This window comes from Pleurodeles waltl, chromosome 3_1, assembly GCF_031143425.1.
Source record: "Pleurodeles waltl isolate 20211129_DDA chromosome 3_1, aPleWal1.hap1.20221129, whole genome shotgun sequence".
Classification (NCBI taxonomy): domain Eukaryota; kingdom Metazoa; phylum Chordata; class Amphibia; order Caudata; family Salamandridae; genus Pleurodeles; species Pleurodeles waltl.
Genome location: NC_090440.1, coordinates 1,778,984,850 through 1,779,011,567, shown reverse-complemented (window position 1 = coordinate 1,779,011,567; position 26,718 = coordinate 1,778,984,850). Strand labels below are relative to the sequence as shown.

Here is a 26,718-nt window from a genome sequence, read left to right as displayed (position 1 = left end):
GGGACACAAGATAAAGAGTAGAACCACCAAGAAAGGAAGATGAAGGAAGATGAAGAGGGCAGCGAAAGAGGTGGAGAAAGAGGAGGATAGACACCAAGACAGGCAGAAAAAGAGAGGGGAATATTCAGAGAACAGGGGCACTGAAAAGGAGAGGAGTAGAGAGCTGACCAAAGGTACAAAGAGAGACAAACAGAAAAGTCTAGATACAGAGACAGGTATGTCCAACTTGAGTGTAAATACTTGGGTGAGGCTCTGTGCAAACAGATGAGAGGCTAGGTGGACACAGATGATGGCAAGCAAGATACCCAGGTGAGTGCCCAGTGTATATAGGTGAAACCAGCCTCCAGTACAAAGTAATTTCCCCTTTGCCTGCCTGATTATTCCAGCCCTGACTGAGGTGATGTAGTGCACTTCTTTTCATGCAAGGGGTAGGTTAATGCTTGCTTAGTACCATTTGTAATCTTTTTTTACAACCCTGTAATTGAAGAAATCAAACTGAAACAGAAGTTTTGAGACCACTTAATCAAGCTACCTGTTGTGATCATTTCAAGAGCAGGAAGTAGTCCAATAAGCCGTGGAAGTCGCTGGGTTCCTCCTGCTCCTGGAAATATACCAAGGAGTACCTCTGTGAGACCAAGCCGGGCCTAGATCAGGGAATTGAAAAATACAACAAACATTAGATTAAAGAATGATCATATTCTTCAGTCATACTATTGCTCATCATATTATTTGAGATATTATCCTTAAATAAGCAACACAGAGATTCATTATTTGTTTTCTGTGTTGGAGAACTGAGACCTTGAAACATGTACAACCGCGTCATATAACGTTTAAAGATTAACAGCAGCATCTTTCAGCAACATAACAGGATGTTCATCATTTGCATTAAAAAATATATAAAACTGAATAAGAAACAAAAGCAAATAATTTACAAACTAGCACTTACTCCATCTTGCATTAGAAAAGAACATACACCATGATGAACTAGACACTTTACCACCAGAACACATTGCTCAACCACTGACAGGATTTTGCGCTAGAATGAAGGTACACACAGAACTCAAGTGTTCAAAAATGATAAAAGTAGAGCATTAACTTTTTTACCTTGATGAATTCCCAGCCATACACTCAGAATAGCATCACGTTGTAAATTTAAACATACCACTACTTACAGTAGCACAAATTAGTGGAGTCTAGAATTGGTGGCTACGCTTCGGGGCATTTACCCTTCAGCTTCCAAATAAAATTTATAACAAACACCAGAGAACATGTTGTAGCAGAAGAATTTTTAGGATGATGTTCTTTACTCAGAACAATACAGTTCTTGCGGTCCAGTTGAGAATGGATTACAGACCAAGGATGTCAAGGGGAGGAAGGGAAATGTAACTGGGTAGTACACACAGATGAGACCTGCCAATCCTAAACAGGTATTTTATCATTATCTATTGTAACTGTACTGATAATACCCAAATCACCCTCAGACGTGTGAAGTCGGAAAATGTTTGGACTTTGCCTACTGGAAATTGAAAACTAGGTGAGTGTGCTTTACTTAACATAATGCTTCAAAACCTAGAATCCTCACTTGCGGGGACTGGAGCACACTTCTGGCTGTACTCACTGGGCTGCCAGAAATGGGTGATGCACCAAAACCAGTGAGCACTGTAAAAAGCTTGGAGCTACAATGGACTCCACGCTCCCTCTGGAATCTTATCTTCTCATGTTGACACATCTGTGCAGAATACTCACGTTCCTTGGATTTTCTCAAAGTAATAAGGCTACTAGCACTCTAGTTCTATCTATACGTACCATTCATATGTGTACGAGGAGGGAAACAATGATTACCATGCAGCATTTACCACCCATATGCCGCTACCATGCATGCCAATACAACAAAAATGTACGTATATATCAGGTAAGTGAAAACCTTATATATATATATATATATATATATATATATATATATCGGCACAATTTCCCCACGTTTATGAAGAATGAGAGCACTCCACGAGCACAGCAAGTTGATAATTTGCTCGTGGAGTGCTGTCATTCTTCATAAACGTGGGTAAATTGTGCCAGAATAATACGCGGTGGCACGCGTATTATGAATAGCACCTTTGATGTTCTGGTGCTGAAAAGGAAACGCCGAATTCGAGTGTGTGTGTATATATATATATATATATATATATACATATATATATATATATATGTATAGTAAACACACAAGCTTTATTCGGTCACCATAACCATCAAAGCTACCATTAAAAACTATTTTTAAAACACAAATAATTAAGAACGTAAGAAATTTAATAGGCCAACAATTACAATAAAAGATATAATCACTCCCAGTTCATGTGCATAGGATACATATTTACAAGAATTCTGAATTCTTAAGAAAGCGAATACGTGTATACCAAGCAGCCACAAGGAACTTGCTAACTGCAGAGATTAAAACACTTTTAAAAATCCTTAAAGCGATATGACATTGTCTTATGCCCAAGGTCCGGCAAATTGTTCAAATCCACTTATGCCGAGAGACGGAGTATGCCGAAGAAAAGAACATAAAATGTTCAACAAATTCAACACAATTACGACAGGCAGGGCATTGGTTATATGTATAAGACAACAATCCCCATCTGTTTGTTAAGGACAATAATGGTAGACATCCAAAATGGAAACGGGCATACAAACTCTTCCCCAGTGTATCAGGTATGAGATCTACATATGGTTCGAATTGGGGATACCACTTGAAAGCAAGAAATCGGTCAGTCAACCGGCCATATGATGTACAAGAGAGAAGATTATTTTTTTACATAAGACCAGTAAGCAGCTTTCAGAATGGATTTATGATTTCTCCCTAAATTCTGTGGATTTTCCCAATAGCTTCCAAGCCCCAAAATACGAAACCATTTTGGCACATGTCTGAACCATGAAATGGATACTGCCTTCGGTCTCCTCAAGAGGTCAAGAAGGGAGTCCCTATATACACTAAGCTCAGAGGTAGTCCAAATCCTTACCCAGAAAAGCAAGGGTCTTAGGGCTATTAAATCAGCGACACGATTGAACCCGAGGTCCAAGTAAACCGGGATCAAGGGTGTGCTACGAGGGCATGCAAGTAAAGCCCTAGATAAATTATTTTTGCCCACAGATAGTCTATTGCCATTGTAGAACCTCCACACCTCAGCACCATAGGCGGCTGCACCCTGCGCCTTGGCCAAGTAGATCTTGATGGCCGGAGATACTACTTTTGATGCAGAACTTTTGGAGACACGCTGGATAGTGCCCGCCCTGTGCTGAAGAAGTGCCACACTTTTGCTAATCTGGTCCTCCCATTGAAGATTATTTGAGATCCTCACTCCCAGGTAATCTAATGAACTAACCCTACTTAAAGGGGTCCCATCTAAAATAATATTGCATTTCCTAGTTGGTCCTGGGCTGAACACCATTAGTTTAGTTTTACTAGCATTCAATTCCGGGCCAAAGTCAACACAATATGATTTGAAACTGTCAACAAGAATTTGAAGACCCATAGAGGTCTTAGAAATAAGTAAGGAATAATCCACAAACAATAGAATAGGAATTTTCTGTGAGTTTAAGGAGTGGGCATCATTCTGACAAGTAGACAATACTTGTACCACCTCATGAACAAGGTAAATAAGGTTGGAGCCAGGACACATCCCTGACGGACCCCCCTCTGCATAGGGATATGTTCTGTTAATTCTCCCTGATTACCCCATCTCACCTGGGCATAAGTATTCTCGTGTAACCATTGTAGTAGATGGATTATACTATTGGGAGTACCCATTCTGTATAACACTTCCCATAGTTTTTCCCTGGGTACCATATCAAAAGCAGATCGAAGGTCCACAAAAACAATATATAAATTTTGCTTGGCAAGAACTATGTATTTCCAGTACAAAAGCATCAACCTGAAAACCTGTTCTACCGTACTGATTTTTGGGCAAAAACCCGCCTGTAGTGTGGATAGCACCTGATGGTCTTGAACACAGCTTAGTAGCCTTCCCAAAAGTTGCTTGGCAAAAATTTGTGGGAGATTATCAATGAGGCTAATAGGTTTATAATTTGCTGGGGAGCTCACATTGCCCTTTTTGTGAATTGGAATTATTTCGGCCCCTTTCCACATACTCGGGATTGGATCCACTGCTGCAATTGTATTCAAAATCATGTTTATATACCAGGACCATACTATTGGTTCAGATTTATATAAGTCCCCCGGAATCTTATCCAGTCCTGGTGCCTTGCCAGATTTTAGGGAATTCATTGCTGCTACAGTTTCATCCATAGTGAAGATAACTGGATCTTCATATGTGAAGGATTCTGGTCCTAGATTGTCCAGAGAGAAATTCGTCCTGACCGTCAGCAGGGAAAGGGGTTCATAATATGAAAGATTACAAGGTAGGGCATAGAGTTTAGTAAAATAACTCACCCCGCTCTCAGGTTGAATATAATTACTCGTAGTGCTCTTACCGTCTCTTTGTCTATTAGATAGTAACTTCCAAAATATCACATTGTCATTGCTTTTAATAGCATTAAGCAGGTTATGCCAAACTGAATCTTCCCAGCTTTTCTTTGCTTGCAATATGGTCTTATTATAGGTGAGTCTAGCAGATTGTATTGCCCCCTGGGAACGTGTTGCAATAGCTGTTTTTAACGCTAATTTTGCCTCGGAGCAATCCTTATTAAACCATGCATTGGGTTTAGGATTACAGTCAGAATGTTTAATACTGGTCTTTTTATAGAGAAGAATCTGGAGTTTCTTCAATAAATCTCCATGAATGTTGAGAATAGGAATGTCAGTAGTTTCATATTTCTCATATACGGCCATTACATCAACAAACAACTGATCGATCCCTGTTATCAAAAAAGGGTTAGACAGCACTTTAGGCCAACAGACCCAAAAGGAACTATTATCCAACAGTGGTGTTGGAACCACGGTACGATGGCCATGTTGTGATCTCCTAAATATATCATTATACATGGTAAGAAGCTGGTGATTGTGATCGCTCTCATGGTGTTGGTCCACCCTCATGTCTTTTAGGGAAGGCAATAACCTGATGTTCACTAAGATGTAATCAATAACACTGGTGGACAAGCCACGTTTAAAAGTCGGTGTAAATCCCAGATCAGAGGGAGTTTGGCTATTGCAAGCCCTAAGACCGTGTTTGAGACATAGGGATATCAGCTGGGAAGCAACACGAATGAATACACAATTGTTTGTCCGTTAATTGTGAAATACCCCACAATTCATCTTCTTCATACATTAGACCAGTATTTAAACAGGAAGGTTCAAAAGTACAGTTCATGTCACCAGCAATCACTAAAGTTGTCAGAGGGTGTAGGGTATCCAAAAACTCAGACAACTGCACCAAAATCTGAGACTCTATCCTCCGTGAAACAGATTGAGCATAAACATTAATCAAAATAATCTTAAAATCTCGATCAAAGGTAAATTGTACTTCCATTAAATCAGGGGAGTCAATTTTTAGCATAGAGTGGGCACACTGTAGTCTTTTATTTGGCAGTACCAATAGGCCCCCTTTAGCACGACCTAAACCCCTCTCTGCTGGTTGAGCCTCAATACAATATGATAAGAACCCATCTAAATATACTTAGTCCTCAGCCCAAGTCTCCTAGAAAAGACAAATATCCTGATTATTAATATAATTGACCCATTCAGAGTCTCCCAATTTCCTATTAAGCCCTGCTAAATTCCAGAACATATATATATATATATATATATATATATATATATATATATATATATATATATATATATATATATATATATATATATATATATAGTAGGAATGCAAGGTTTAGGAGTGAGTAAGGGTTTAGGGTGGTAAGGATGATTTTAGAGTTAAGGGATGTGTCACAGGAGAATAGAGGTCTGGGGTTCTTTAAATCTTGTTTATTAAGGTATGATCGAATTGTACATATACAAATAATCAGAGAATAGCAATTCTTGATAGCCCTTCAAATCGTCCTCTCAGAGATAAATGTCCTCCACTTGCTTTCCGAGCGGTTGGAGAGTACCTCGGGAGAAAACAAGAGACGCAGGGGCATTTCAATCATCTTGTCCTGTGGTTTTACATGTTAAGTCGCACCACCACACCTTCTGTGCATCACGTTGTGTTCCCCTTCATTTTTATTATCAGGTGAGTGCATGGATATCAGGAGAGTGCACAGAGACTTTTCAGGGAACCAAAACAAAAAAAACGTAATTGAAGATTAAAGAAAATAGTGCACACATTGCTGCCTTTTCCAGCATAATGACATGTGAGAGGTACTGATTGTCAAACAAAAAAGGTGTTTCAGGTGGTTCCCTTAAAATCCCACAAGCACCTCCCAAATCAACAACCACCGCTAAATAAACTTGACGCGTAGTCAGGTACTTGCCAGAGACCACGGCTTGAAGTCTGAGACGTGGCTGCTCCGTACTGCTGGCTCTTCTCCCAGGTGGTCGCAGGCTCTCCTCGCTCCTGTAGGCTGTGATCGTACCCCTCTGGTCGTTGGCTGGTTCCTTCTGGAGCGCTGAGCTTCCCCTTTTCACGCTGCTCTCAATCTCATTCTCTCCTTCTGCTGCTGGACATCTCTGCCTTCTGTCCTTCGTGTCTTCCACACATTCGTTCTCCAAGATCCAGGGCTCCTTGTCCACACCACGTCCTCTTCGGGAGTCATCTACGATGACATTCTGAAAGTGCCGCCCCCTTTAACCTGTGAACTGGCAGCACCATTACAGACTAGCACAGCAAGCAAATGACTGTTGGTGTCCCCGGGGTTCCGTGTATGTACATCTCTGAGGTTGTTCTGTTGTGAAATCGTTACAGGGTGGTAAGGGTAATGGATGGTAAGGGTATTTTTTGTGTTTAGGGTGGGTAGGGATATTTGGATAGTTAGGATGTTTTGGGGGTTTAGGGCAGATAAGGCTATTTGGGGAGTAATGGTGTTTTTAGGGTTAAGGTGGAAAGGGGTATTTGAGTGGTAAGGGTATTTGTAGGCTTTAGAGTGGGCAAGGATATTCTGGCATTTAGGGTATTTTTAGGGTTTTTGGGTGGTAAGGGTGTTTATAGGGTTGGTAGGTGTATTTGGGTGGTAAGGGTGTTTTAGGGTTTAGGGCAGGTTATGGGTATTTGGGTTGTAAGGCTATTTTTACGGTTTCGGGTGGGTAGGAGTATTTGCGGGTAAGGGCATTTTTAAGGATTAGGTTGGGTAAGGGTATTTGGGTGGTAGGAGTATTTGCAGGGTTTAAGGTGGGTAGAGGTATTTGGGTGGTAAGGGTATTTTTAGGGTTTAGGATTGGTAAGGATAATTCAGTGCTAAGTGTATTTTTAGGGTGTAGGGTGGGTAAGGCTATTTGGGTGGTAAGGGTGAGGGATTTTTAGGGTGGGTAGGGGTACTGGGGTGGTAAGGGTATTTTTAGGGTTTAGGGGAGGCTGAGTTCAGGGTTAGGGGTTCATAAGTTATATTATATATATATATATACATACATATACATATTACCTACCAGTGGCCCCCAGTAGGTAGTTATTGTTAGAATCATGTTTCCATAGAAAAAGTGTTTTTTGACTTGCCTATATCTTTGGCACCATTTGACGAATATTTAAGAACATTTTCCAAAAAAGTGTACCAGTGATTCTTGTTGCACATGGAAAGTTTCAGGGTGAACTGTCAAGAGTGGGTGAGAAAAAGGGGACGGGGTCAAAAAACATGCGCATCCCATGTTAATTCCCGTAGGAGTTTTGCACACGACTACAGCTCGAAACACTGGACAGAAATACACCAAATTAGGCAGAAAGGCAGGTTTCGGTACGCAGGTTACCCTTTTGCATAAATCCATTCAGTAGCTTTTAAAAAATTAAAGGGGAAATACATTTATATGTCTAGGGCTGTGGGTCTGTAGCAACAGTTGTGTGGCGATCGTGGCATATTTGTGAATGCACGTGCCAACAGGAATGCTTTGACTGGCTGGCCGCAACCTGACCAGAGAGTTGCAGGCGCCATTGTCGGTAACAGGACATGGTCCCCGGGGCTGAAAAATCAAATGAAAAGTGGCACAAGGGGTCAGGTTGGAGCAACCCTGACCCCAGAGCTGTGGTACAGGGATCTGTGAGGGTAAAATGAAGTCCTTAAAATTATTTTTTTTCCATACTGTGTGATATTTGCAAATACATAGCAACGCTCAAAGCAGCCTCCCTGTGTAACGTTGCGATGAATTCGTGAATATCGGTTAGATTTTTTTTAAAAATATCAGTCATTCATACACTAATTTATTCACTCATAGCAACACTCACACCAGCGCACAGACCACCTCAGACACTGACGAACCCACTCAGATCTTCACGCACCCACTCAGAGACCTACCCAGAACCTCACGCACCCAACTCAGAGACCCACTCAGACATTCATGCATCCACTCACAGACTCACTCAGGCACTGACGCACCCACTCACAGACCCACTTAGACCGTCACACCCAGACAGACAGACCATTCAGCTGTGGTTAAGGGGGTTGGGAGGTTATTGTGGGTTGGCTGCAGGCTCTGTGGCCAATCCCCGCAGTGCACGGCCAAACACCGTGCGTGGCAGTCGTTGGATTGATATATACTAATTCAAATGACTTTATGTTAAAAAAAAGAAACATTTAATTCACTAAAAAGGCAAAGGCTACAGGGACGTTATAGGTTTTGAATTTACTCGTACAAAACCATAGAAATTCAGCAGAGAGTTATTTCAAGTAACTATATCTCTCACCCTAAGGTAACTATAAATTGTGCCCTTGCCATGCTAATTATTCCAGATATTACAGCACTCATGACAAATTCTATAACGTCATTAAAATTATAAATGAAATATTAGCAGTCAAATTACAGAAGAAAAAACTGTGCATGGCGGAGGCGTAAGTTATAGTCATCTTAGGACACGAGTTATGGTTACTTGAAATAACTAACTGCTGAATATCTATGGTTTTGTTCGAGTAAATTCAGAACCTAACCATAACGTCCCTGTAACCATTGTTTTTTTCAGTGAATATATGTATATGTGTGTCTCTATGGCATATGCGTGGTAAAGACTTCCTTGGTAAAGGCAATGCATGTTAAAGGCTGCATGGTAATGGTATGCGTGGTTCCGTCACACATCCGTACGAGGATGCCATTGTAGATTTAATGAGCAGAGCACATGTACAATTCTTCATGTACTAAATAAGTTTGGGCGCCCCATGCTATTTCAATCACTGTTTGGCTTTTCTTCTTCACCCTGGGGCTGTCAATGTTTACTGGACATTACATGGTCATTAACCACTTGTGTCACAGGGCCTGGCATACGACTGCATTCTGATTACAATGACCAACTGCAACTGCAATGACCAACTGCTTTAAAGTCCAGCGAGAGTTATAGCTTTATAAAAAGAATAAGCCTTTATTTAACCAAAGCAACTGATGTGGGGTGAATTTAGAAATATGTAATACTTTAATGGAGCCAGTACTCTATACACTGGTCATGATCAGCAATATCATTTAGTACTATATCTTTTTATCCTCTGGTAACTCCAAAGGTTACTCCCATGTTTATCTCTAACACTGAAGGCAATGACTGGTAAAACAATCTTTGAGGTGTTTCACTTTATGCTTCTTTTCTTTGTGGCTTATGCTGAAATGAGCCAGTGCTTCAGCGACTGTACCAAAATTCTAATAACCCATCTCGACCCTAAGATAAAGTGGGATTCACAAAGCCACTGGAAGGGGCTGCTACTTACTGCCAAAGAAAAGCTGGTTTACCAGGCTTCTAAGATCTCAAATTGGTAAATGGGGTAATTTAACACAGTTCAGGATAAGCACTGCCAACACTGATGCCACATGAATTCTGGGTGCCAAGCAGTGGAAGAGAGAGGATTGGCATCTTCAGATTGGTAGTGAAGAATGGCTGAATTTTTATTACTCTGTAACAGTTGTGTATGATTTTCGGGTGGCAGGTGCACCTCCTGGTAATCCACTATGGACAACAGTGCTCTAGGATTAGGCAGTCAGTAGTCATTTAAAAAATGATAATATGGGAACCTAAATTCCTATGTATTTGAGTCCAATGTTTCCAAGTTTGGTATGACATATGCAGGAAGCTGCCTCTCCATATGGTGCACTAAAAAAAGTACACCATGCACAGAGTCCAGTGAATCTGCAATTGGTCTGCAGAGTAGATAGGACTAATTCTCTATTTTGTTGTAGTGTGGGCGAGCAGGTAGCCTTATCAGAGGGTAGTGCTAAGCATTTGTTGTACTCACAGAGGCAATAAGTGAATCGCACACTCCAGCGGGGTGAAACCACAGTGGACTTAAGCTCAGGAGAGCTGGGGGACGTCACTGACACCAAGGGTCCACTTCAGCGTCGGCTGGTGGCGATGGGTGCAGTGGTTACTTTGGATGTTGGGTTTCCTTCACCTCAGATGCTGCGGGAGAGGGAGCTTATATGAGGAGGTTGTAGGCAACTTCAGGGAGTCCTAGTACTGGGCAAGGGTCAGGACCACGCCAATAGCTCACTCCAAGCAGCAGTGGGGCGGCCGGGTGCAGAAGTGCAGTACGTGTCAGGTGCCCAATGTATTTCGATGGGAATTGGTCTCCATGGATTTAGGCTGCAGGTTTCTGGCTGGGGGGGGCAGTCGGGGCAACCAATAGGTAGGTCACAAGCATGGGGTACTCGGGGACATATGTGCACTTTTGGCTCTCTTCTCCAAGGCCCAGGGGTGACAGATGCAGGGGAGTCCTTTGGAGTCATGTTTCCTGGTCTAGAAGCACTCGCAGTTGGGAGGGGTCCTGTAGTCTGGGGCTGCAGGCGTCGTCAGTAAGTCCAACAGGGGTGAAACCACAGTGGACTCAAGCTCAGGAGAGCTGGGGGACATCATTGACACCGAGGGTCCACTTCAGACCAGGCCTGTGGCAACAGGTGCAGTGGTAACTTTGGAAGTTGGGTTTCTCTCACCCCAGAGTATGTAGGAGAGGGGGCCTGTATGCGGAGGATGCAGTTGACTTCACGGAGTCCAGGAGAGGTGAAACGTCAATAGTGGAGAACAACTGGGCAGTTTTGGGAAAGAGCTCGGGAAATGGGGACCCGGTTAGCAGGGACCCAGTGCACTGTTTGTCGAATTAACGTCAGATACCAGGCAAAAATTGGGGGCTAACCATGCCAAAAAGGGTGCTTTCCTACACTATCCATTGCCAAAGGAACAAACCCAGAGGATCTAGGGTGAAAGGGGCAATCTCTAAAGCTCCTCTGGTCTCAAAATGAGCACCTCTGGATACTATGAAGTGGGAGGAGGTATGCAGCCTTCTCACAGCCACATTCCATGATGGCATTAGGTCCTAAATTGAGAAACTCAATGGCTGATATTTTGGGTGACAGCAGAAATTGCAGTATTTATGCATCTCTAACATGTCCATGACTATGCCTTGCATCACAGTTTCAGTCTAGAGCCAGCTTGGATTATCACCTCTCTATGTGGAAGCCATACATATTCCAAGGTAAAATAAAAAGTGTTATCCTTATATAAGTAGCACTCATGGCAAACTGGAGACACAGGCAGAGACACATGGCTTAATCAAAAGATTTTAACTTCCACTTCCCAGTCAACCAGAGCTGAGAACATCTTTGCAGGCTACTGACTGCACAACTCAATATAAGGTGGGGGACAAGCAGGCACCTGCATCAGCACTGAGAAAGTCGCAGGACAGGCATACAGTGGAGTTGATGTATTGTCAGGCAGATCAGAAGACTTGGCTGTCTAGGCAACCAAATCTGTTTCACTGTGATACAGTTGAAATGTTCATTTCAGTCAGAAACTAAGACAGAGTTAAACCCCTAAAAGTAGTGGTACACCTCTCGGGGATTACTTCAAAGACAGGTAAGCCAGAAAGGTCTGTGTGGAGAGGGCCATCATACTGTGTGACATGCAATGTATCCTCATACGAACACTATTCAGACAGTACAACGTCCCAATGCATTCACTACATAATCCCAGGCATATAACAAATGCTCATTGGAATGTGATGGACTACAGTTATGAGGAGATGGAACACCTTTTACCTTAAAGGTCAGCTGATACAGCTCCTTGGTGTAGGGCTACAAAGGCATGTGTCCACAGCTAGATCAAATTGTATAAGAGGCCCTAGAATGTTAGCATAGGTTGATTTTAGATGCACAGTCAGTCTTGTGCTCTGCCGGTTATCAGTTTAACACTATGGGGGTGATTCTGACCCTGGCGGTTGACTACCGCCAGGGCCGGGGACCGCGGATGCACCGCCAACAGGCTGGCGGTGCATCCATGGGCATTCTGACCGCGGCGGTACAGCCGCGGTCAGAAACGGGAAACCGGCGGTGTCCCGCCGGTTTCCCGCTGCCCTAGGGAATCCTCCATGGCGGCGCTGCAGGCAGCGCCGCCATGGGGATTCCGACCCCCTTACCGCCAGCCTGGTTCTGGCGGTTTTGACCGCCAGAACCTGGCTGGCGGTAACGGGTGTCGTGGGGCCCCTGGGGGCCCCTGCAGTGCCCATGCCAACGGCATGGGCACTGCCAGGGCCCCCTAACAGGGCCCCACCAAGATTTTCAGTGTCTGCCAAGCAGACACTGAAAATCGCGACGGGTGCAACTGCACCCGTCGCACCCCTTCCACTCGGAGCCGGCATCCTCATGGAAGGGGGTTTCCCGCTGGGCTGGCGGGCGGCCTTCTGGCGGTCGCCCGCCAGCCCAGCGGGAAACTCAGAATTACCGCAGCGGTCTTTTGACCGCGCAGCGGTATTCTGACGGCGGGACTTTGGCGGGCGGCCTCTGCCGCCCGCCAAAGTCAGAATGACCCCCTATGTGTTTGTCAAATGTGCTACGTCCACTGGAGGAAAAGCCAGAAGGGAATCAGTGTCCAGCTGTCAACAGTAAACTAAGACAATCATCTCTACAGTTGAGGACAATATTCAATGGTTAGACTTGAAGAAATTAGAAAAGGAAGCACAGAAAAAATAGTGAATGGTGTGATCTGGAAACTGCACTTCTCATGAGTGAAGGAACAACCTAGTTATAGTTAGGACCTAGTTTCCAAAGGCAAGAAATTTTTGGTTTTACTAATAACTTTGGCGCCGTCCGACAAATCTTCACAAAAGTTTTAAAACTAGGTTGCCACTCACTCCAGCTGCTGTCTTCAACGTTTCAGGGTAATTCTTAAAGCGGAGGCCAATAAAATGGGGGTGGGGGGAGGCCCAAAACGTATTATCCTCATGGAATTTTCCACAGCTATAATTTTAAACACGACTACAGCCCAAAGCGCTGAAGGATGTACACCAAATTTGGCAATAAACTAGAGCTTGGTCCAGAAAGAGTGCTTTTGTAATTTGGTGTAAATCTGTTCAGTAGTTTCAGAATTATTAAAGCAAAACCTAACTATAACTTCCCTGTAACCTTTGGTCTTTTCAGTGATTAAGGAAATAAGATTAGGACTGAGCCAGAGGGTCCCACCTGGATTATCATTTAACGGAAGGAACGATAATCATACTCAAATGTAATGAGGGAGTATAAACATGAAACAGTTGAAATTCAGACGAATAAATGAACCATATAAGGAGGCCATAAGCTCTCACCAAAGAGTAATCATGCTAGGGCTTTTTGGGATTTGGGAAGTTGGGGAGGCAGGATTAATTTAGTCTACTGTGATCAAACTTAAATGTAACTGGTATATGTTATCTGGAACAGGTAAAATCTTGTTTTCGATTTCTGAAGTCTTTCTAGAGCATCTATGGAGTGCGTTTATATCGTGAAGGAATGCAAGATGGTGGCTAACCCCGATCAAGCCTCCATGGTAAGTTGATTGTTGGTTTCTCTTTTTTGCCAATAAAACCCTTTTTATGATTGCACCGAAACCTGAGTGAGTGTGACTGTGTTCGAGAGAAGAAACTGCAGATATATATATGTTTATTCACTGAAAAAAACAAAGGTTACAGGGACGTTACAGTTAGACCCCCGCCATGCACAGTTTTCTCATCAATAATATTACTGCAGATATTGTAGTGAAATTATCAATGACGTCGTAGATGATGTTGCGAGTGATGTAATATATAGGGTAGATAGCAGTGCATAGCGAGGGTGCAAGCCATAGGTTTCTTAGGGCACGAGTTATAGCTACTTAAAATAACTGTAACTATACCTGCTGAATTTCTATGGTTTTGTACTTTTGAAATGTAGGCCTCATTATAACGTCCCTGTCACCAAGTGAAATTCAAAGGCTTTTTTAATTATATTTCCTAAATATAAAGCCCCTGTAACCTTTGGATTTTTCAGAGAATTTCTCTGTTTTCTTTTTAATGTTAATTTTAATTACTTTGCGTTAATCCAACCTCCGCAGCACACAGCCTTCTTCCATGCACTGCGGGGGTTGGCTGTAGGGCCTGGCGGTAAACTCCCGATAATCACCCAAACCTGTGCCATACACAGTCTCTGGCCCATGTGCAGTGGGGATTGACCGCACGGCTGGGCCTATGGCCTTGCAGCCTACACCCTATAACCACCCAACCCAGTGCCACGCACAGCCTTCGGCCATGAGACGTGCGGTTGGCCATAGGCCAGGTCCTGCAAACTATAACCACCCAACCCGGAGCGCGGTGGGGACTGACCTCAAGGTCTGGTCTGCGGCCTACCCCTTATTACCACCTAACTCCCATGCCACTCATGAAGTGCTTCTGTGTATGATGGAGATGTACTCCTATTCCTGTGCATAAAAAACATGTCTCCAAAATTGGGGGGAAATGCGCTCGTGGGGGTCCTCTTAGTATGCTGTCCAAATGGCAGGAAGATGTTGCATACCACTAATCTCTATGGAATGGAGCCAAAAGGGTGGGGTTTCTAGGCCATTTTACATACTTGTAATTCTTAAAAGGGAGAACACGATCTCTGGTTTCAGCATCTGGTTCAGATGACAAGAAAGAACCCACTTGTCACAGACACTACATTAAATACTGCACTCGAAAAAAACACAGATGCAAACACCTCTGTCAAGGTTTACAGATACACTTTCAAGGTGGAATTGCAGAGAAAGAAACACTTGCTTTGCCTTGAGCATGCACAATAAATTGAGTAGTACTTTACAAAATGGACCTTCAACTTGCGCACCTGCTTTGTTTATATCTGTAAATGCTTCCCGTTGAGGTTTAATTTCTGTGAAATTAGCATTGTGCCAGAATGAATCCTGTCCTACATATTTATCCAAGAAGAGGTCTGCGTTTTGTGCAGAACATCTACCCATCTAGAGTACTTTCTACTGACCAACTGACCAATGCTACCTCGTTGGGTAAATGTATAGTGCATCTCTTACACTACAGCTGGGTAAGGGGCGCTGAGGTAAGGTCACCAGTGACCTTGTGTGTCTGTCACTTTGCCAATATAATTGTTCCTGGAGCGTCTTCATCACATAACATTTCAAGCAGGAGCTGCAGAGAAAACACACTTGGAAGATTTGTACTTTGCAGAAGTAAGTGCTACTTTGATGGAGATGCAATCATATCCCTGTGCATCAGAAATGCATCTCCATAGCCGGGACTGCGCGGGGAGCTTCAAGGACCCCGCAGTTCCAGCCGGCTCCCTGCCTCCTGCAGGAGCCAACATTATTCATGCACGCAGGGAGCTGCTGGAAACACAGTTCCCTGCATGCAGGAGCAATACTTTCATCTCTTTCCCTGCCCGCATCTCTGAAAGCTCCTGACTGCTCGAAGTGGACTGTTTGGCTTTGTTGTGCACAGGCCCGCTCCAGGGAGGTGGTACTCCCCGGGGCCATATAGGACCCGGGAGAGGGAACACCTGACTCCCCCCATACCTTCTGTAAAAATGTAAAAGGCTCCTGGTGGAGCACCAATTTATTTTTGAAACTAGCTCTGGGGAGGTGGTGGTCTCCTGGGCTAAAGAAAGCACTTGGAGGTGCACCTTGTGTGGCACCCCTCCATTTGTGAATAAATATGCATGACCCTGGGACCTCGCCCACCCAGGGGCTAAATTAAAACCGAGCATGGGAGACCGCACTTGTTTTTTTTTTTTTTTAGTTTTAATTCATGGTGAAATTCACAAATATTCAAAAATGTTGCTGTGAATTACAAAAAAGAAAATGCTTTTTTGCCCTGGCAGGCTCCCAGGGGAACCTCAGGACCAAGGCTAGGACGTTAGGGCATTCGTAGCCTGCCCCCCTTTCTTTGTTTTGCATTTATGTTTGGGACACGGCTGAAGTTGAGTCCTAAAATGCCTACCAAACATTCCTGGTTGAAGTGTTGTCAGCCAATCAGATCTCTGCACGAGATCGGGAGTATTCACGAAGTTGTCACAACCCTAGATATACAAATTTGGATTTTCTTTAAGATCTCAAAAATTACTGCAAAGATTTACACTAAATTACAAAAAGTATGCTTCCTGGACAAGAAGCTACCTTTCTGCCATATTTAGTGTAATTCCATCCAGTGGTTCGGGGCTGTAGTCATGTCTAAAATCTCTATACGGGTTGAAATGGCTGGCGGTACCTTTCCCCAAATTATGACACTGGCGGTTTGGCTCAAGCCAAACTGCCAAAGTACCACTCTGTCTGCCAGGATGGTAACAGCCGCCGGGCTGGAGACTTTGGTCTCCAGCCAGACGGCCGTCACAATCCCACCCTCGGGATTATGACCCCGCCTGTTGCCATGGTTTTTGCGGCAATCTTACTGCCACGAAAACCATGGCGGTAGGCACTAGGGGTCTCCCCCGCCCACCTCCCCCTTTCTACCCCCGACATCCACACACCCACACGCGCACAAATACACACTCATCCACCCATGCAAACCCACATCCATCCATGCATGCACACATACATACCCACACACTGCAACACACACCAACATACACTGATGCACACACGCATTCACAACACACAATATACACTCAAATACATTAATTCATTCACATACGCATTCCACGCGACTCACACCTGCATGCACGCATACAAAAACAGACACACAACACACCCCTCCTGTCAGAGAACCCAACTTACCTGCTTGGAGGGGGTCCTCTGGCAGGAGACAGGACGGGGCGCTGCTGCCAGCAGCAACATCCGCCAGCAAAGTACACCGCCAGGCCGTATCATGCCAGCAGCAGCGCCACCTTACCGCCGGCATGACCGTCGACGGAATGCCACCAGCCTTCTGGCAGAATTCTGCCTACGGTCATAATGCGGTTGGTGGCTGGTAGCCACAGCGACGGTATGTCAGCAGCCGTCGCCATGGCGACAGGCGGCATTTGTCCCCAATGTCATAATGAGGGCCTCAGTCTGAATAATGAATTTATTAAGACACTTCTCAAGTCTCATGCACAGACAAAAATAACGTGAGCTTTTATTTCAGATGTAGAAACATGTGCAACTTTGAAAATGATCACAGGAGTAAAATAATACTGATAACAGAACTCAACAATGATTATAATAAATATATATAAATATATATATGTGTATGTATATATATATATATATATATATATATATATATATATATATATATATATATATATAGAGAGAGAGAGAGAGAGAAAGATTACACATTCACACATTCACAATGCAAAGCTAAAAATAAGAATAATTAAAAACGCATCACCATGGGGTGTGACATTGACATCATCCCTTTGTTAGCCAGCATCAGGCTGAGGAACCCTCACAACCGATACAGAGGGAGTTTTTCTAACCACATGGGATTCTGAGCAAGGTGCCCCCCCTCAGAATGAGTTATATACCTTAAACAAACTGGAGAGGAAAATTCTAGAAACCACCCCTCCCATCAGTTAAGTTGTTGTTCAAACGCTGGCCACACCGGGTCAGTTTTGTAAAGGGGCACCAGTGACACTGGCCAACTTTCATGGTGTTTTTCCAAGACCGAGTTGTTCCCCGCCTTACCATTAACATCCTCAGCCTGGTACATCCTATCATCCTTGTTCCTCACTGCCCTATGTTATATACCCATCCTTCAGTGAGAAAGATTGAAAACATATTGCACAAGCTGTACGCGGAAAAATACCTGACGGTGTGTGAAGCTCAGCTAAGCAAAAATAGAGTCAGTGGTTAAGATGGAGCTGGTGGTTAAATACAAATAGCGTTACAGGGGGTTAGCCAAAAGGCATGGCCCTGGAGACTCCACCCCCCCAGGGCCACTTGTGTTTTAATTAAAGGGGAGGGGGCAGTACCCCCTCCCCCGAGACTTGTTAGGCCCTGTTGATAACATTGCCCCAGTGCCACTTCTAAAAATAAAGTGGAGGGTATCCACGCAGCCCCTCTCCCTGAGCTGTTATCAGCCCTGAGGACCCCACACCACAGGCCACCTATTTAAATAAAGGGGAGATGAGGCCGCTTGGTTCCTATCCCCAATCTTTGTTAGGCCCTGGTGATCCCATCCCCCAGGGCCACTTTTCTAATAAAGGGGAGGGTGCATGTGTAGCCCCCCTCCCCAGACCGATTTTGGCCCCCAAGACCCTATTCCTCGGGGCTTGGCATGCTTTTTAGGGGGAGGGGGCATGAAAACCCCCCCTCTCTAGCCCAATTTCGGCCCCAGGACCACATCCCCAGGGGACTGCCGTGATTATCAAAGGAAGGTGGGCACACAGCCCCCGGGACACCATTCCCCAGAGCCCAACACTGTTTAAGGTGGGTGTCCTGGTGCCCACCCAGGGCACCCACCACTGCCTCGTTGGGGTTTGTGGAGGGGGCCCTAGATAGCTCTCTGCATACAACAGAGCCAGCATTGCTCCTGCCCGGATGGACCAGCTACTAATTCTGCTCCCTCTGGGCAGGAACAATATTTTGATCTGTTCAACAGACGGACTTGTTGTTTGCTCCAGCTTGGCAGAAGTTTTCAAGATGGTCCTGCCAAGCTAGAGCAAATGCTGCTGTGGGGAGGGAAACGGCTATGTCCCAGGGGTGGGCTCCCCAGTAAATAGCTGCTGACCCTGCCTAGTACGATGGGGCCACCTAAACCAGTTCCCATTTCCTTAAATTCAGTCCCTGAGTGAGCTACCTGGGGACTCCGGAGGATCGGGGAGGTGAGACAAGCAGCCCCTTCCCTTTCAATAATACAGCTCTGGGGGTTGACTCCCCAGTGCTTAAAGTTATTGAATGCAGCCCAGCCATTTTTTTGTTTTTAATCCCACGATTGCATGATCGTGGGATTAAAAAAGTGCTTGCGGGATTGCAAAACTTTTTGTCGATTTTTTCCTATTTGGCCAATGGGGCCAAAGGGGCCGGAATATCCTTACCCTGCCCCTTATACTAGTTTTTTAGATTTCAGGACAGGGGAAAGGGCCATATATACGAACACATTTTCCCATTGACACAGAATGGGAAAAATCCTTTGATACATCTGGCTCTAAATCCCTAAACCAGTAACTGTATTCTCATGTTGCTGGCAGCAAGTCAGAGCGCTCGCTCTAGCCCAATGAAAATAAAGCTCTCTGGGTCAATCAGAAGGCTCTATTTTTAAATTGCAGCTTCCGTGAAATCTCACGAGCCCAAACGTCTAGATATACAATTATTTTTTACCCTTAATTCTCAAAAATCACTGAACAGAATTACACCAAATCACAAAAAGCACAACGGGCAGACCAAGATCTGGCTGCCTGCAGTTTTTGGGGGTGGAGTGGGGGGCTTGGGGTGATTAGGGTTTGGGGGAGGGGGGTCAGGGTTTAGGTTTAAGGGGTGGGTTGGGGTGCTTTAGGTTTTAGGGGAGGGGGTTGGGGTTGTGGTAATTTTGGGGGAGGGTGGTTGGGGTGGTTGTGGGGGTGGGGGGTTGCGGTAATTTTTAGGGGTGGGGGGCCAGGGAGAAGCATGCTGGAACCGTGCATGCTGATCACTTATGCCTTTACAACGAAAAATCATTGTAAAGGCATTCGTGGTAAAGGCATTAGTGATACCAACAAGTTCGTTGTTCCAAACTCGTTGAGCCATGGGTGCTTGAAGCACTCGTGGTTACAACATATAACCCTTTGGTCCCAAACTTCAGACACAATCATTTATTCAATACGAACAGGAGTACCCCGCATGTCTAGACATTTTACCACTTGACAGCTACCACACTGTCATTTACACTGATGGTTCAGCACAACCAGCTGTAGGTACTAAACATCAATACTCAACCACTTGCGCAGCTGTGAGCGGGGTGATAAAGGGTGGTGTATTCCACCCTCACAATAGCTACACGCAGACCCTAGGGGACTGCACAGCTCAGCTGGCTGAACCCAAAGCCCTGATCTTAGCGCTAGACCAACTCACAATGATTGTCTGTGATTCGTACTGCTGTGTCCAGTCCTTCTATGATTATCGCAATCATTGGCGGCTGAACAGGTTCAGAGACTCCAAGGGGGACACCAGAATGCACAGAACTCTGTGGGAGAGGGTGGCTAATCTTAAGGATAAGCTACCTAATGCTCATGTAGTCCATACATTGAGCCACCAACGTGTTGGAGTACACGTTATCGGTAACACTTTGGCTGATGAAGGGGCCAAATCCAGAGTAGCTATGGCTTCTGTTGCTGCAGTGACTTGTTCTCAGACGAGATTGGATATTGACATTTTGGCTACCATGTAAGCTTCGGCTGAAAGCAAGTCTCTCCCAAAAACATACCCTACAAAATATTCACACCACATCGGTGCACAGAATGTTGCCTATGCAACACTTCCTGGGGTTGAAGATCGAGTGATTCCCTAATAAAAGCACAGCATGTCACCTCTGCTCATGCTGATATTGCGGCCACAATAACACTCTTGCTGAAACGCTTCTGGTGGCCAGATCTACACAAACAGACCAAGCAATAAGTCCTTTGCTGTGACATTTGCCAGCAAATAAAGGGCTCCAACATGAAACGCCCACTGCAGACATCCCTCTCAGTGTCCAACAGGCCACTACAATAAGTGTACCTGGACCACTGTGGTCCCCTACAACCCGAGGGTGCATACAAATACATCTTAGTTGCTGTAGATTCTTGTTCTATCTCTTATAAAAGACTTGCTGATCTTTATCGGTACATATGCGGTTGCAATATTCCATTCGGACCAAGGCCCTGCCTTTGCCTCTAAGGCATTCAGGGACACCAAGAGGACGGACGGTGTTAAACTCGATCACTCCTCACCATACCATCTAAAGGATAATTCAGCCGTTGAGAGGAGGAATCGCGATCTAAAGCAGTCCTTAACAGCTAGAGTATTAGGATCAGGCCGCAGTTGGCTTCATCACCTCTATGGGGTCCAGACAGCACTGAATAATCTGCCAAGAAGGTCCTTGGGAAGATGTACTCCTTATGAGGTTCTCTTTGGGATACCTAGATCTTGATGGCCCTAGTTTGGTGGCAGCAGATACACCTTTTGACATAAATGAACGTCTCACTGTCTTACAAGAGCTTCAGCAATTTCGTGATGATAATTCATCTGCCAGTGCTGCCACCTTAGGAATACGGGATTTGCCACAACTTCTAAAAGCTGGATTCCCAGAGTGGGGGCTCTGGTCTGTGAGAAGATTGCTGAGAAGAAGGAATTCGGCCCATTCTACAGAACACCGGTCCCAGTCCTGGGAATACAAGTGACCAGAACTGTCATCCTACCACCGATGCCTGGTTCCAAAGCAAACAGATTTGTCTGCATTGACAACATCAAACTCCACCCAGAGGTCCCTTGTTTAGTTTCTGCTTCCCTCTCACTACCCAACAGGACATACCTCTTCAAAGAAGAAGCAACAACTCGTCTGACTACATCAGCATGCACAACAATGCTATGGATGCCTCCCTGAGCATGGGGAGGGCAGAAAATGATAGTTTGCCAATCCCTGTTACCACTTCAACACCTGCCCAAGATGTGGCTGTCTTTTACTCCAACACCACACAAACTGACGACATCGTCTTCTATGAACCTCCACGTGAAGTGGATCCATCCACCAGTAATGCACAGCTCCTCTTACTGTTACTGCTCCTGGTTATTTCATCGATCTTGATGACTTTTCATCAACTTCATTCACATCCGCAACTGAAACTGTTTCAAGGACACGTAAGCTGTGTATATGGTTTGAAAATACCTATTCTGTTTACACATGGATTTATCAGTGGATATTTCTGACATTGCTTGCTTTTCTCTTGTGGATTGGTTTTTGACTGTTTTCTTTCTCTTGATAAATGGTCATTATCTTCCTGAACGCTCCTCGGTTGAGCCAGTGGATGAAGTTTTAACTCCCTTTCTTTCCCCAGATAAGGGTCAAATTCCATATGTTTTCAAAATTTCAATGACTGATATAATTACACCTGGTGTTGTTTCCGATGACTGGGATGTTCAAACAGTTGATTCCATGTTAACTGAATTGAAGGACTATACTGTATTTGAAAGGGATGATGTGTACACCAACACAAAGAATTATGGGGAAATGTTCTGTTACAACCATTGGGGACATCACTACCTACACCGAGCAAGTAGACACAGATCAATATTCAATTACACACATTGGGAACACTGTACAATTCCGCCTGTGGGGAGCCCAAAACATTATTCAGATAAATTCTCATATTTTTCTGGGCACAACATTAAAAATGCAGAATCATACTACTTCAAGTTACCACCTGCTAAAATTAGGACAATTTTGCTAACAAACACAAAATTAACTTATTCAGATTCCTTTGTTTCCCGACTTGCAGTTGAAGGCTACAAATACTGGAAGAACACTTTTGATGTAAAGAGTGTATGGGGAACACAAGATTCAGGGTAGGGAAGCTTTATTTAGAGCATGCCTTATTCCTGTGCACATTATATTTTTAAATGATACAATTCAATAGACATATCGTCTAGGATTAGCAAAAATTATGTAAATTAATGCGCCCAGTATCCCCTCACCGGCAAAATTCACCAATTGGCAGTCCTTCCTCATGTCACAGAGAAAGAATTAGATGCAAAGGTTCAAGCTGGTACCTATAATTTTTCACTTTCCAGTCCCGGCGTGTGGTTATTGTGGCCAATAGATAAAAATGGGTGTCAGGCGCATTTTGGTAATTCCTAGGGGTTTCAAGATTAGCCAGCCAGACCCTTGCTTTGTCTCAGGTCAACATTCGGGTATAGTTACTACATACAGTGTAACCTGTGCCAACAGTGGTTACAGACTAACACCTCAGCAGCAGTTAAAGAACACCTTAATACTCTTTCTGAAGATACAGACTTACAGGACTTTGTGTTAGGTCCGAGGAAGCCACGCTCTAAAAGATTAATCTAAGCCATTTGCAATGTAATATGGAAGCCTTCTCAAATGGAAGCAGCTGCACGTTTAAGGCAGATAGACAAAGAAAATTTGGAAAAGGCTTTAGCTGTTGTTGATAATGGCATGAATACTCTACCCGACAGGATATATTCACTTAATAACATAGTGGCATCTGTGACAGACGTCATACAGAATGACATGTCCTATTTACACCATGGACAAAGTCAACTGCGTTCCATCATGCAGTTAGGTTGGACATTACAGACTCTGAAAAATGGCCGCGTTCCATGAAAGCCCATTAACGGTAGTGACCTGTTTGTTGCTTTTAATTTATCCAGGGAACAAGAGACTATGGCTAAAAGGGAAGTAAGTTTCACTATGCTTCATATAGAAAAGTGGCCTTTCACTGTTGCAGAGAGTCCATCATCAGTATGGCTTGTACATGGCATTATAAATCTCCCCATTTCTACTTTTCGTTTTTTGAAATGCTTGAAACATCTTGCCGTTGGCAGATACGAGCAGGCAGGCGATAGCTACATTAAAGGAGAGTGGGCGTTGCCCTTTGAATATGAGTGTTTGAACGGCGAAACAGAGGTCTTTCTTAGCGAATGGGGACTACTGTTAGTCATGCAATGATTTGTAAGCAGGTGTCCCTTCATGACCCTTCATGGCCTTTGCGATGCAGGGATTATGAACTTGGCCTGTTTTCTGAAGGCTACTCCTGTCCCTTTGATTCGTCTGGTATTTCACATACTTTCGAATGGAAGTTATGTGGTCCTGAACGTACAAAGTATGAGACCAGGAATTGCCTACGCAATTTCAGTCTCCAAAATCGCAATGTGCTGCGAACATGTTTTATTCCCCCCCACACAAGAGATAAGAGTAGCAGAAATGTGTCCTCACATTGATACTACTAATGTAAATTATGACAAACTGAGAGGACTAAAGGTGCTACCGTTTCAGAAACAAGTTGCGTAAACATCGGTTAAAGTGAGGTATGCTCTCCAGATAGCAAGATCATCAGCCGAGATACAATCCAACTTCCCCAAGCTTTTTTGAGAGCTGGAATCCAGAACATTCAACGCTTCAAGTACTATAGGACTATAGTACTATGCTTTAAGGCTGTCAGGTCTAGATTCGTGTCCACCTTCCAGACTGTCTTCGGAGTCATTCCTTCAGTGTGTTTGGTGGGTTTCCTGTGACTTTGGCACTGATCAGCGGGATACTGCTGCTGCTGTTCCTGATACACAGTGGTTGTGTCTTCAAAGAAGCAGAGTGATGGAGCTACTACCACCAGCTCAGCTGTGCTATGACCGCAGGTGCAGTACTTTGGTGCTCTGTTGCTGGAAGAGTTGCAGCATGATTTGTCTCTGTCATTCCAACCAGTCTTATGGCGTGTGCAGCCAGTCTTTCGCTGCAACTAGTGCCTCTTCGAACATCTGCCTTCGGTGTGCCTTGCTGTTCCGGCAGTGCCTCCTGTGGACCAAGAACTGCTGATGTTCCCGATGAAGGTTAATTCACGGTCGGGCCCCATGAGACTGCGGCTGATACACAAGGTCACTTACGAGCCGCCCTTGGTGGACTATCCGGATCCTCTCTGCACTTTGGATGATGCTGCCCTCGCAGGTGGTCCTGTGCTTAAGGCTGCTGTGGACTACTGCTCCATGGATCCATGTGCCAATGCTGACATTGGTCTGATATCTGATGATGTCGCTTCATTCTTGGATGCCCTTCCTTTCGATGACTTCGAAGACTTGCTTCAAGAACATGACTACTGTAAGGTAGATTTGACCATTGGCCTTTTTCTAAACAAAAGTTCAAAAGTTATGCTACAAGTGCCTTAACTTTGGCCTGCTGTGCTGGTCATGGTCGACATTTTACCTCTGTATGTTTTAGCTATTTTAAACTGGTTTTTAAGTAGATTTTAACAGTGTTTTTAGTTTGTTTTAGTTCAGAGCATTTTAGCTTAGGTTCATGCCTCTTCTCTAGCATCATTATTTTGGCGGCATACTTGTAGGGTGTAGTGAATACGATTTAGTTTTAATAGGAATCAGGAGTTTTGCTTAGACTTTGGCTTGCAGGCCTGTGCCCCCGTCACCTAGTGACTTTTACCCTACTTGGCTTACTCTTACTCTATTTTAGCACATTTATTTGTTTCCTTTAAGATGGCTGCCGGGTTTATAGTTAGAAAGATGTTTTGATTTCATGTTATCAGTGTTATTTTGTGAAGGCGTCATTATTAGCGTCAAGAACCAAATGATAGACGTAGGTATTCACATCATGTACTTTCCCACTTACGTGTTACAGTAAACATAATGTGCTTTTCAGGGAATTGTTTATATAACTGCCGCACCATGCATGCCTTTTTACCTATTGTTTGGGAACACACCTGCATCAGGGGTTCTACCAGATCTGAAAAATACATATCACACAGACAAGGCCATTAGAGGGATTCCTACCAGATGCCATTGACGCTATCTATGCTACATATCGCCTTGATGAAGACCCAGCCTTCGTGTCCTCACGGAGTCTGACTTAGAAACCTCATTCCAAGGTAACAAGGGTTGTGGGGGCGCTTCTCATGGACATGGTACTGGCAGATTAAATTTAACATACCTAGCTCTCTTTTAGGTTAGAAATGAGGTTTTCCATGCTAGGCTTTTAGGGCCTATTTTGCACCTCTTTTACACCTCTTGTTATTGCAAGACGGTGGGGGTCTTTATATTCATGACTCTCGTTCTTACAATTCTACTACTTGCATTCTTCATTATCCTAATCATTGCAGCCTATGCATTTTACAGCAGATTGCAGTCTCGTTAATAAAGCCTATTGAAAACTTTACTACATCTCCTTCATTGCCTGTGTATGACTGAGATTCGTTGCTCATGTGAGAAAAGGGTAATCTCATTTAACAACAACTCTCCTGAGCCGGGAGGGTTAGGCCGACAGTTGTGACTTGTTGTAGGTTTGGCATAGTTGCCTACAAAACAAAAGTGCTGTCATCCTTAAACCAGCAGTCTTGCCAAGAGCAAGAGTCAAACTACGACAGGCATGTACAAGACTTGATTGAAGATGGTACAATATCTCCTCAGTAGCAAACACAGGGCTGTTCTTCTACCCTCAGGAACTTTGTTCTAAGACTTTGGGCTAGTAAATAGATCTCAGAGGAACAAGATAAAAATCTTAGGAAACCCAAAAGCCATGAGATTGAATGTTTCCTTAAGACTTTGGGCTAGTAAATAGATCTCAGAGGAACAAGATAAAAATCTTAGGAAACTCAAAAGCCAGGAGATTGAATGTTTCCTGATAAAAGTAGTGCCTGGCTTTATACAAATGTTTATTCTGAAAAGGAATAGAGTGGCTTCTGATCCAACCACTACACACATATATTGCAAAACTGCGGCTAAATAAAACCACAGCCATCCCCGATTGACAGATGACCCTTTTCCAAGA

The 26,718-nt window shown here is 44.1% G+C and overlaps 1 protein-coding gene across 5 annotated transcripts in view; it reads right to left on the bottom strand.

The window, feature by feature from the left end:
- Positions 1-26,718, bottom strand: part of LOC138285624 (peroxisomal bifunctional enzyme-like) — a 184,704-nt gene that overhangs the window by 54,875 nt on the left and 103,111 nt on the right. For all 5 annotated transcript variants that reach the window (XM_069225808.1, XM_069225806.1, XM_069225809.1 and 2 more), the window contains one exon: positions 533-644. In XM_069225808.1, coding sequence (XP_069081909.1) covers positions 533-644 — 112 coding nt within the window. The remainder of the gene's footprint in view (positions 1-532; positions 645-26,718) is intronic.